This window comes from Anopheles darlingi, chromosome 3 (genome assembly GCF_943734745.1).
Source record: "Anopheles darlingi chromosome 3, idAnoDarlMG_H_01, whole genome shotgun sequence".
NCBI classification, from domain to species: domain Eukaryota; kingdom Metazoa; phylum Arthropoda; class Insecta; order Diptera; family Culicidae; genus Anopheles; species Anopheles darlingi.
In genome coordinates this window covers 39,173,439-39,185,437 of record NC_064875.1, presented here as the reverse complement: position 1 = coordinate 39,185,437, position 11,999 = coordinate 39,173,439, and the positions used below count along the sequence as shown (strand labels likewise).

Below are 11,999 nucleotides of genomic sequence, written 5' to 3'. Positions count from 1 at the left end.
GTGCCGTCGTCGTAGATCGTCGAAAGGTGCCAGATCTCGAGTGTGATCCGAGAAGTCCTGTTGTTGGTGTGTAACGGGCGTACGTGTGTGCGCGTGTGTGTGTGTGTGTGTAGTGTTTCTTGTAGTGCACAAAGTGTGTCCTGGTGCGTGAGATTGAACTGTCAAACAGAACCGAGGATCCAAGCAGCCCGAAAATGCGTGCCTTCGTCGTAGCGTCGATACTTTGCGTTGGATTTGTGTCCGCGTTCCCACAGCAGGCCGTTGATCCGGCGTACCTGCGGCAGTACTACCAGCAGATCGCTCAGGCCGCCGGTGCTCAGGGACGGGCCGATGCGACCCCGATCCATGAACCGGGTGCACAGGAACAACAGCACATCCCTCAGTATCTGCCCCAGCAAGCCCAACAGATCCGCCCTCAGTACCAGCAGCCACAGCCACAGGCTCGCCAGTACCAGCCACAGTACCAGCAGCCACAGCAGGTACCACAGAGACCGTCATTTAACTATCTGCTTCCTGCTTCCTTTCTTTGTATTGTCATTATTGTCACTCACTGCCATGTCACATGGCGAACGTGACTTAATGATCCGACTTGCGATCGAACGGAAAACGACCTCACTTTCTCTAACAACTTACACACCTTCGCTCCACTTTACCACTAGATCCAGTACGTGCAGGAGCAGCAGTACCAGCAGCCCCAGCACCAGCCTCAGCCCCAGCCACAGCTGAAAGTGTCCAAGCCACGACCACAGTACCTGCAGGGTGGCCAGAAGCAACCGCTCGAGGAAGACGCCGAGGACTATGACGTAAGTTTGCGACTTTGCGATGTGGTGTGGTGTCGCGCGCGGCGATCGTCCAGCGAAAGTCAATTAATACGGTCATCGACTCGGGGGCTCGACCCGTCCCCCGCCTTCTCGCCCTGCATGGTTCACGATTGCATTTCCGCATCCCGCGTCGATGGACGTTGAACTTCAAAACGAGGGCTGCTTGCTCGGTCCGCGGCCAACCCGTTTTGGTTTGCAACCATCTAATTAGGTTGCATCTCCATCTCCTCGTCCAACCAGCCATGTGGCAGGTCTTTCCGGATTTTACGCGACCACCAAGACCCAGACCCAGACCTACAACAGATGGGGCGAGATGGACAGATGGAAAGTGGTTTGGCACGTTTCCATTGCTTCCAACGTTCCCCCATTTCCGGCGTTTCTCTCGTTCGCCGGATCAGACCACTTACGCCGCATCGCAGCGAAGTGCAACGGGCCATTACCCGTCAGCTTCATTCGCCATTAGATCATCGATCCCCTCAGTTCGCTATTCAGAGCATCAGCTCAGGTGGTCTTTGAATGGATTCGATTGAATTTTTAGACTTTCCATCTCGATCCCCATGCATAGAAAACGAGGGTAATCGATTCACTCTCGCTTACCCGCCATGACATAACCTGAATGCAATCGTTTTCCCCCGCGATATTCATCATTCCGTGCGGAACTCGGAGGTCACACTCGACACAAACACAAAAAGACTCCGGCCAGTGACACAGTGCAAGTCTGTTGCATAAGTGCCCCCTTTGGTGGTCTGAACTGCATCACGGTATCCCCCGTGATCGGTTGCTCGGTCACAGAGGTCGTCCGTTCGCCGGCGTGTGAAAGTGTGCCCTCGATCTCCGACTCGATTCCGCCACTTTTACTCGATCGTCGGTCGCTTATGACATAACCAACACTGTGCACACGTGAAAAGCATGAGGCCATTCACTTCTTTGTGCGGTTTCCCTTGCGGGAAGTTGATTGTTTCAACGACGAACGATGATTACTAAGGCCTAATGGGTTCTAATGAAATGTTTTTCCGTCGTCTCTGTTTCTTCTTCTTTCCTACAAATAGCCCAATCCTTCGTACCAGTTCGGATTCGACGTGAAGGATGATGAGTTCACCAACTACCAGAATCGCAAGGAGACGCGCGACGGAAACGTGATCAAGGGCAGCTACTCGGTCGTCGACTCCGATGGGTTCATCCGTACCGTTACCTACACGGCCGATCCGAAGGAGGGTTTTAAGGCCGAGGTCAGCCGTCAGCCGACCGACATCGTAGTCAAGATCCCGACGCCGGCCCCCCAGTCGAGCCAGCACGAGCGCTTCGCGCAACCTAGTCAGCCCCAGCAGAACGGTGGCTACCGTCTTCAGCAGCAGCCCCAGCAGCAGCAGCAGCCAAGACCAAGACCCCAGGACTACTCTCAGTACCAGTAAAAAGCCGGAGCGAGAGAGAAAGAGCAAGAGGGAAACTAGAAACAGGTGTGTCTCGTAGGGCGGCAGAGTACTACCTCGCTGCTCTGCTGCTGCGTTGATCCGTCGCCTGAATCTGTTAGCTACAATTCCAAGTGTCCTGTGTGTGGGTGTGGTGGGTGTCAAAAACCCACTAAAGAGCGAGGTAGAGGAGCGAAAAGAGCCGGCTCCTCTTACTCATGTCGGTATGTGTCCTCGTGGTCACAAACTAGAGCACATGAGGTGGCCACCGTATCATCCTATCCCCAAATATCTCAACACAACTACCGGCCTTTTGGGGATCCCCGGACGTAAGCACATCGCAGTCGTCACCTAGATGGCTTCCTATCGTAAAGTCATGATATTTAAATGAAAATACACGAATACTGTATCACCTAAAACGATTCTGTCTTGTATTCTTCTTTCAACTTTGAAGCATTCTGTATTCCGCGTTTTCCGAAAGTAGGAGTACAACAAACTTCACGGATTTTTCTGCCGAACTATGCACAGACAGTAGAAACCAAAATTGTTGAATTTATTGCTTCAAATTAGGCATTAAAGCACCAAGGACCTAAATGTGAATTTTTTGGTAGTTGTGCTATTCTTGTGCTACCCTTACATTATTGTCCTCATTTTGTTACCGTTGTTGTTGTTATCTTTTGAATAATAATTTGAGTATCGGACCACAATATGTTGCTATGATACTGTGAAAAAAAATGTTCGACAAATTGACAGTGCGACAGTTTCAAACGAAATTTAATGTATTTGGGGCTGTAAGGGAAAGGAAAACCCACGATGGTCAAGACCATAATTCGTCCAAAATGAATCTTACCTCAAAAATTTCAATTGATTCTTAACTTTGCTGGTATTTCCGACATCTTTTAGCTTTAGGTTTCCCGTAAATAAGAAACAAATGAAAATGTTCCCGCGTTTTCAAAAGTGGCATTTTTATGCCTAAACCCAAATTTAACAATCAACATTCCCTGATTTTCTTGTCTAAACCATGTTCGCGAAATGAGCGCATCGAAAACCTCACTTTATCCATTCCAACGTGCTCGGTGACGCTCGTAAATCCCGTGTGCACTCCCGGAAAAACCACCAAACCACGAAAGCCGCCAAACGGCGGAAACTTGACGGGAAAACCGTGTACAAATAAATGGACTTTATTTACTGACCGGGGCAAGCGCGTTCCAATCGGACCGCGATACGGGTTCAGGGTTTGGTTCAGACGATATCGTTTACAACGTTAACGTATGTGGCTGACGCATCACCGAGCGGCGTGTTGCACGCTGTTTGCGCAACAACCCATGCCGGTGAGCCGGACCTGCGCAGAACCACACGCTTTCCCGCCCATTGAGAACTGCTGACCGCGGCCAGTCGCTACCACCGCCGTGATCCGTTGCTTTCTTCCTTCCTCCCATCAAATCCGTCGGTGTCGTGGGCGTCGAAAGAACAATCATGCGGCTGCTGCTGCGGTTGTCACAGTTCCTCAACGTTCCGCACGTACCCTGCCAGAATAGCTCGGTGGAAACGCGCTGCGGTGCTGATCGTCGTGGATCCAAGCAGTCCAACAGGAACGCTCGATGGTGAACGACGGCATCTGGCGTTAGAGACAGAAGATCGACATCAAGAGGAAGGAATCGAACGGGAAGAAGGTGTGACACGGTGCAGAACACCTGTACGTGTGCGTGTGTGTGTCCGTGTGTTGTGAATCCGGAAGCATCTTCCTTCGATCGTCAGTACAAGGTCAAGTTTGACAGGACAGAACACCACCACGGTCTAGTTAGTGCGTTGCTAGCCGCCGAGGGCGTGAATTCGTTCACAGTAGGCGTCACGTGGATACAACGCAGCTGGCGGGATGGATTGCGACCGGCAGAACTACGAACGACCCCCATTCTGGAGGGTACCTCAGATGAAAACCTTTGAGCTGCCGTACGCTAAGCGCCGTGTTCACTTCAGCGAAAAGGTGAGTATGATGTAGGGATCATGTCATCGATCCGGCTAGCGTCCCCTTGCGGTGTGAACCTGGTTACCGAAATGACTCGCATGTTGTTGTCAGGAAGGGAGCTGCAAAGCGAGATCCTCAAACATTGGATCAACGATTGTCTTAAAATAAATCGAAAATCATCATGCACACGGACGACGACGACGACGACGAGCATTACGCCGGGTGGTAATGGGCCCCATTGTGCTACCCTTGAATTATTGTCAAAAAAGTGAACACACTGTCCACCGGTTGGTCACTTTTAATGTGTCAGCTATTTTTAAGATCGGGCTCGCTTCTCGGCTGCGGTGGCGGCGGTGGCACATTGTTGTCCGATTCGCAGGTGCCGCCGTGGTTGCACATGGGGAACACCTGTAAACAGACGCTTCAATCATCATCGTCCGTAAATCATGCTCGCATGTCACCAGCATAGTTATCACTCGCGCGGGCATGGCGTTGACGTTGTCGGTGAATTTTAGTCGTTAACCCGTTTTACATAATCGAACGATTTACGTAACTTTTACGCTCGTCAGCAGCACGTCAGTCACGGAGCCGGTCGATCCGTACGAAACATTCTTCGTTACTCACTGGGAGTTTTCCGGTCAAACCATATGTTCCTGGTTGGTGGGTGGATCGGAGAAAAACGATCTGGTCGGTGCGATTTCGATTCGAATAGTCGATAGATCGAAATGGCGATGCGGTTGATGTTTGTGGGGGAATAGTTTTGAAATGATTTAAACACATCCCGGTGATCGAAAGTTGCAAGCTTGTAATGGGGGTTTTGGATGCCGCCGGAGTCTCGTCTTTATGCGAATTTGGAATTCGTTACAATTTGCGGCATAGCAAATAGCCGCATCTTGGTATTGATGAATTAAGTTCCAATAAATGCATTACTCGTTGATTGTTGAATCCGTCCATAGCTATTCCTTGCCGGGGAACCGTCGGCCGCTAGCAGTTGTTAACTGAATATCTTCTATTTCGTAAGATATTTTAGTGTATAGAAGCGTTCATATTTTCAACCCTTCATATGAGCAACTCTTTATAAACGATGGTTTTTAACTGTTCATACAAAGAGAAAAGCTATCGAGAAATACTGAACCTGCATCTTGCAAAAAATGCGCCTAAATGTTGTTGTGTTGAAGCGCCTAGATGTAGATAATGTGAAATACGTTATATGCGTTACGAATATGAGATAAGCGTTACATGTTCACAGATATGCGTTACGGATCCTTTTGGAAAGGATAAAAAAAGGAGATTGCCGGAAGGGTCATGAAAAGACAACCCTCCCTTTTCATTACGTCCCCTCGCTTCTCACCAAGGATAATGCAGACGCGTGCCACAAACATTTCTCTCGATGCATGGTCACCATCGCTCGTAGCTTCTTGAATCGATGCAGCAGTCAAAGGTTCTTCGGAATGCATTTTTCCTACGAAACACTCCCAAACCAAAGCGAACTGGTTCGGTATTGAACTGGTTTTCAACCAAAAAACTAAAGTAAAACCTGTATCTTGGAGTCATCCATTCCCACGAATCCACGCTTTGGAAAGACCTGCCGCTTGAAGGAAGACAATCGGTTTCCTCTAGCACAGAGACTCAGGTAAAGGCATAGATTTCTTGTAGATTTTCTTGACGAAAGTGTCCCAAAAATCTTCCCAAAACCGAGAGGCCTTTCGTCAGTCCCGAGCCTAGGTCAGCCGGATTGACCTAGCCCAAATGCTGTACTGTCCGAAACCGGAATTCCAGGACCCAGGATTTTGGGGCGCCGGTTTCTTGAGAATGGCCCATAAGCATTTTTCCCACTGTAGGTTGTTTAAAACTTTCGATCAAATAAGTGATTTTTAAAAGCAAATTGAATGTCGCTAATTCGCGTTCGGAAATCAACGCCTCAATCCCAACGGTGCTGTTCATTTATACATCAAAGTCATAATATTTGTTAACCCTTTGCCGAAACAGTGGGAAAACGGCCACATCAATGCACATAAAATGTCTTTCAATCATTCAAATCGATCGTAAACCTCATTTAAATGCGAAACATTCGAGTCCCTCGAGCAGCAACTCATCCGGTCATCTGTTCACAGCCACCACCAATTACCAGACGTCTCCGATGGACGTGTCCGTGTGTTGGCTACATCGATACCCACTTGAACTGACCTATATTTAGGAAAACCGCACACGAAACAGACTCATTCTCTCCTGCTCGCCCGTCTGGCCGAGAATTGTTTTTCTTCCGGACAACCAGACGCAACCAAACGTCTTCAAACGTTCACCCTATCGATGGTGAACCTGGCGGCTGCCCTGGCATATTGCATCAATCCTGTGACCAGACCTATGGATGCAACGAACACGTTCGCCAGAGCGAATGGTCTTCAATCACTGAGCGGCTCGACTCAAAATGCGGGACGACTGCAAAACCGATGAGGCTGAGTAATGTAGAGTTTGATTTTGTAGAGGATTTTCAATGCCAACAGGCATGAAGTGCCACGGAACACCGAATCGGAAGGTTTCGCTGCCAAGTGATGAAGGCCGTTGGCGAGGTGTTGCAAGGGCTCATGAGTGTTGATCCTTGAACGGACAAACGGAAAGCGCGGAAGCACAGTTACAGGTTCTTCCTTGAGGCAGTGCTCCGGATTTCTGGGGAACGGAGATCGGTAGACCTTGCAAGATATACGATGAAGCGATTCAATAATTGATGCAATCGGATGCAACCATGGATGGGATGATTATAATTGAAAACGATGATGATCTCATCCAAGGCAATTTAAGACCATGATATGATTTGCTTTTGATTATCAAAACGATACAATAACTACTCAAGCGATACACTTCGGCTTAAATCAACTTATTACTTATTATTATTAATTAAGTTATTGGTTTATTGAGCAGCTTTTTCCATTCTATCTTCCCAGATAGTTCATTCAGATTCAGTAATTGATTTTGATACGTTTGAATTGAGTACAAGACATCAGAAGTATTTAAAGTAACTTAAAAATAGTTTGGAGCTTCGTTTGTTTTTTGCTTTAATATTTCTGGAAAAATAAATTTGATAAGAAAAAAATACATCTAGAGCTAAAATAGTCTTCATAACCCTAACGAATCACTATTACATTCGTTCAAATTATTCTATTTCATATGTTTTACTAACCGATTACATCATTGGCTCTTATTTCTATCGAATTGAAGAAGATTACATTGGTACTTAAGAGCACAAAAGCCACACAGAACGAAGTTTTGTTTTCAAAGAAATGATTAGCAACATTTCGTTGCAATAAAATGCCTCAATGCATGGTAAGCGCGACAAAAAATAGATTGAATGAAATCTTTTTAAGCAAAAATACAGCTCTTTAGTGCTCCATTTGATTTGCGTTAATTGAGAAGGAAATCTTTAAAATTACAAACAATATATCAGCCTAATATTAACATTTAACATTATCACAAAACTTATACGAGCGAATGCAATCAACTCAAACTACTTTCCTTCGCGGAGCGTGATTGAAATTCTTCAAATTGAGTGTACAGTGTCTCACACCATCCATGCGCTGTAACGGCCGAGCACATAAGTTCTACATACATTCTCAGCAAAACTTTCTACAACATCACCATCCAGCCATTACAACGCCGCACGACATTCACCCTCCTTCACCACCCAGAAAGGATACGCGGAACGAACCCACGCAGGACGACGACGCGTTCCAACCGGTCGCTATGGTTGTGTGAGTGTGCCCTATATGTAGCCAGAACACGCGAAACGAGTCCTTGCAATGCGGTGCTGGTGGCAGCAAGCGGACCGGCGCGTATGAAAGGAAAATTCATTTTCCAGCGTTGCGTAAACGTTGTTGCCAAGGGGAAGCGCCATCGTTCGCGCGATAGCGTCGCGTTGTAGTACAAAAGATGGCTGCTGCTGCTGCTGTTGCTGCTGCTGCTGTTGCTGCTGCTGTGGCAGTTTGCTGTGTACTTGTGTGGGTTGATGGTAGGTGGAGCAAAACAAAATGGTTTCTGTCTCAGCGAATGCTGCCGGTGGTTGCGTCGATAACGAGAATTAGTGTTTCACGAATAACTCAACGAATGTAACAGAAAGCATTATGATGAAATGGGTATTTGTATTTTTCATTGGAAAAGTAGAATATTCTCCATCAATTTCTAAAGTCAATTTATCAATTTATCTGTCTCTTTGCATCGTCTAAATGCATTGCGATTCATGTATCTCTTTCATATTGTTTTTCTCGACATTTTACACGTTTTATTCCAACGCTACAATACCATTCGAGGAAAATGATCTAGAATTTACAATCTGTGTGTGAGTGATATTTCTATCTGCCACAACTCCGTCGGCACCACGCCATAAACCACATCACATAACATTCTGTTGTTGCCGATGCTGACGATGCCGATGGTTCTTCACGCTGCATAGCCGATAGCTCCATGCTATAGACCTGTGGCTGAACCGGCAAGCAATTATGAGCCCCACATTTAGGACGACAATTATGAATTTCCTCATCGCCACACTCTCAGGGATCGACTTTCATTGATTGCGATATCCCGGCGTCGGAATGCTTCCTTCTCTCGACGAGACGGGATTAAGCTTAATCGGCCTTGGATTCGAGAGGGAAAACCGACCGACACCGTCAGTCCATCGGGCGACAGATCGCAGATTAAGCGAGTGACGAAATATTTTTAGAAACCATCACCCCCACTGCAACAGGTGTCCATGGCCGGGAGTTTGTGGTTTGGAATGTTTCGTTCACATGTGGTGCATGTGGTGCAGCAGAACGAGCTCCCGCAGTAAAGGCCCCTTGCTCAGATCGGATGAAATGTCGTCTGCAATCGGACTAAATGAGCGTCTCGACGTTTTTCGGTGGTACCCATTCGATGGGCAAATGTCTCAGCTGTTTCTGTTTTCAAAAGCAAACGTTTATCACTTTCCCTAAATGGTTTATGACCCAGGACGACTGAAATGATCCCCTACGAACGATGCTAATGTAGTTCAGAAAATGATTAAGATTCCTATAATTGCCCCACCTCTCGCATACATTGAACATTGCTCATCGCGGCTATAACAACAATCGATACAAAGTACCAACGTGCTGACCATGGTGCATCATTCCCGCGATGCAAAACAACAATCTCAACGACAACACAATATGTATGAGCGGAATAAGAAAAGTGCATCATCGCCCCAACATCGAAAGGAACCCAAATAAACTGTTCGCTATAGCAACTGAACGTCTGCACACACCACGAAACCATAGAACATCTCGCGGTGATTCATGTGTTGGGTTTACGCAACGTAAACACACTCGCTCGGTCACTAGTGGCTACCGGCAGTGTTTACTAGACAGTTTGTGGCAGCATTCGACGGATCACAGGCAAGATGAGTCGTCTACTCACACAATAACAGTGAGCAGAGCGCATGAATCGGTGACACACGGACTTGTTGGTAGTACACCAAGCTACCTGTGCCTTGGTCGAGGAAAACACATGCAACAGCGCAACTGTAGTAGCAGCATACTCACCGTTAAACGGCGGCGCAACGGTCGCTCAGTCGAGCGAGTGCCGAAAGGGAACAGATCACGGACCGCGCATCGGACGATCAAGTGAATCAAGCGCACACTAAGCGCACAAGAAATGCCAGCTCACAGCTGCGGGAAAATTAGTACATCGGACTTAAAGAGGGAGAGCGAGAGAGAGAAAGAGAGAGAAAGAGAGAGAGAGAGAGAGAAAGCGAGTGTGCAGTAGCGCGAGTAGTGACCATCGCATCGTCGTCGCGATTAAAATAAATATTTGATTTTTCCGCGCGAGCCACCGGCGATGCTGCTGAGGAGGGTTTGTGAGCAGTTGCTACATTTCCTCACCCCGTTCTACTACTGACCAACACCACCACCACTAGCAGTAGCAGCAGCAGTCGCAGCAGCAGCACATCACTCACTCGAGGACACAGTCAGAGCGCGGACCAAGCAAAAGTGCAATCGCAGACTGACCGGAGAGTCGGAGCAGATCGAACGGAAAACTCACTCGTCGTCGTCGTCGTCGCGAGTCGTGTTGTGCATTCTAGAGGATTAGGGATTGGCCATCAACCTTCATTATCGGGCCAGAGTGTTTTCCCCCGGGGGTGAACAGAACATTCACGATTCGCGATCAGTGGTAGCAAGATCCAAAGTGAGACCAGAGTGTGTGTTTGGAATTGCACGGATAGTACTTTCCTAGGCGGTACGGACTCTAGAGAAGACCGTTTGCCCAGGCCCCAGGTCCCAAAGACCCAGGCCAAGGACCTCGATCGGTCGGTGTGTGATATAATAAGCGCACGTAGCCCCGGACACCCCCGGAGTGGGGGCCATCGGTATCGTCGGTGCAAAGCGGAATCGCAAAACTCTCCCGGTGATATTTTTACAGACCAACCAAACCGACTGTAGTGTCCCCTTGTTGTACACCGTGCCGTGCATAGTGAACACACACACACGCGCGCGCCCGTTCTGTTGACCATTTTGTTTTTCCTCCGTGTGGAAAGTGACACAATCGACCGCGGCTACTATCGCTTTGTGACGCAGCAGAAGGAAAGGAAGAGGAGCAGCAGCAGCAACAATGAGTCCGAAACCACACGATTTCCTCGTGACCCTTCGGCGTCCTTCGCCACACGTTGCGTGGGGCATTAGACTGGTCGGTGGAACCGATCTGAATGCACCCCTCATCATCACCCGGGTAGGTACACTTAGCGACTCGCAAATCCTTGCGAGCTCCCAGCAATCCAAAATGGCGGCGCAATTACATTTGCATTGAATTCGCCACCGCACCACACTGGTTGCCAACAACAAGCAGGCGAGGCGGAAACAAAACAAAAAAAAAGAAAGAGAAAAACCAGCCATTCTGGCGGTCATCAGCAGTCTCGCTATCGACAAGGACAAGAACCTTCGTCGCCACCGCCAGCGTCACCGTTGTTGTTGTTGTTTTTGTTACGTTGCATCATCCTTGAAAGTGCTGCGCCGATCCGATTTATGGCACCGCGCGCTCACACTCGCTGTAATGGCCACGGCACACGAAAAAGGACTAAAACACCAGCAAGCTGCCGGTGGCGAGCACAATATTGTTATGAAACGGCACTTGGCACTCGATCGGGTAAATAGCGGAGAAAAAAATGTTGGTTTCACCGTCAATTCAATTTATCACTTTTCGAGCGAAACAGATTCAGTCCTTTGTTTCCCCTTTTGCGGTGGAAATGTTTTGATGGCGTTTCAGCAATAGGCAGTCGAAAACATTTCACGCGATTCGTGCCATCAATAACATCACGAAGATGCAGCACGCGGTTGACAGTGTCTTAAGATGCATCGTTATGATAGCAACTTGCACAGTAAAGAAACTTTCATTGCTTGTCATTTGACGAGTTGCGCAAAATTTATTGCACGACGATGCACGGCCACCATAGCAACCTTATTTTGCAACTCTTAAACACATACCAACAACGCATCTGGTAGATGTGAACGGAACATATGCTAAAATCGGTTGTAACGAAAGTTTCTTTCATCTTAACCGATATGGGGCCACGATAGCGACTTTATTTCAAGCTTATATCATGTTGCTATCGTGGCCAGGCATCTTTACAGAAAGCAACGTTGCATTAACCGAACGATTCGCTCACTCTCAAATCACATATACACCATGTCAATTAGATCAACGGTTGTTCCGCTTCCGTATGGCTTTGCTTCCGCTCGAAGCCGCGCCTCAACGTGCGTCGTGCAACAATCTTTTGATCTCAATTCCACTTCCTCTCGAGCGACG

General features: G+C 47.9%; 2 protein-coding genes across 7 annotated transcripts in view; both read left to right on the top strand.

Moving 5' to 3' along the window:
* On the top strand, positions 1-2,623 carry LOC125957289 (activating signal cointegrator 1 complex subunit 2 homolog). Its single transcript, XM_049689891.1, has 3 exons — positions 1-479; positions 660-803; positions 1,871-2,623. Exons 1-3 carry the CDS (start codon positions 195-197, stop codon positions 2,231-2,233), a joined length of 792 nt encoding a protein of 263 aa, XP_049545848.1. The 5' UTR covers positions 1-194; the 3' UTR covers positions 2,234-2,623.
* Positions 2,624-3,825: 1,202 nt separating this feature from the next.
* Positions 3,826-11,999, top strand: part of LOC125957181 (PDZ and LIM domain protein 3) — a 28,003-nt gene continuing 19,829 nt past the window's right edge. For 2 of the 6 annotated variants that reach the window (XM_049689687.1, XM_049689682.1), the window contains exon 1: positions 10,123-10,925. In XM_049689687.1, the coding sequence (XP_049545644.1) occupies positions 10,809-10,925 (117 nt within the window). In that variant the 5' untranslated portion in view covers positions 10,123-10,808. Of the gene's footprint in view, positions 4,215-9,976; positions 10,926-11,999 lie in introns of those variants that run through there. The other 4 variants (XM_049689683.1, XM_049689686.1, XM_049689685.1 and 1 more) reach the window with 4 other exon arrangements.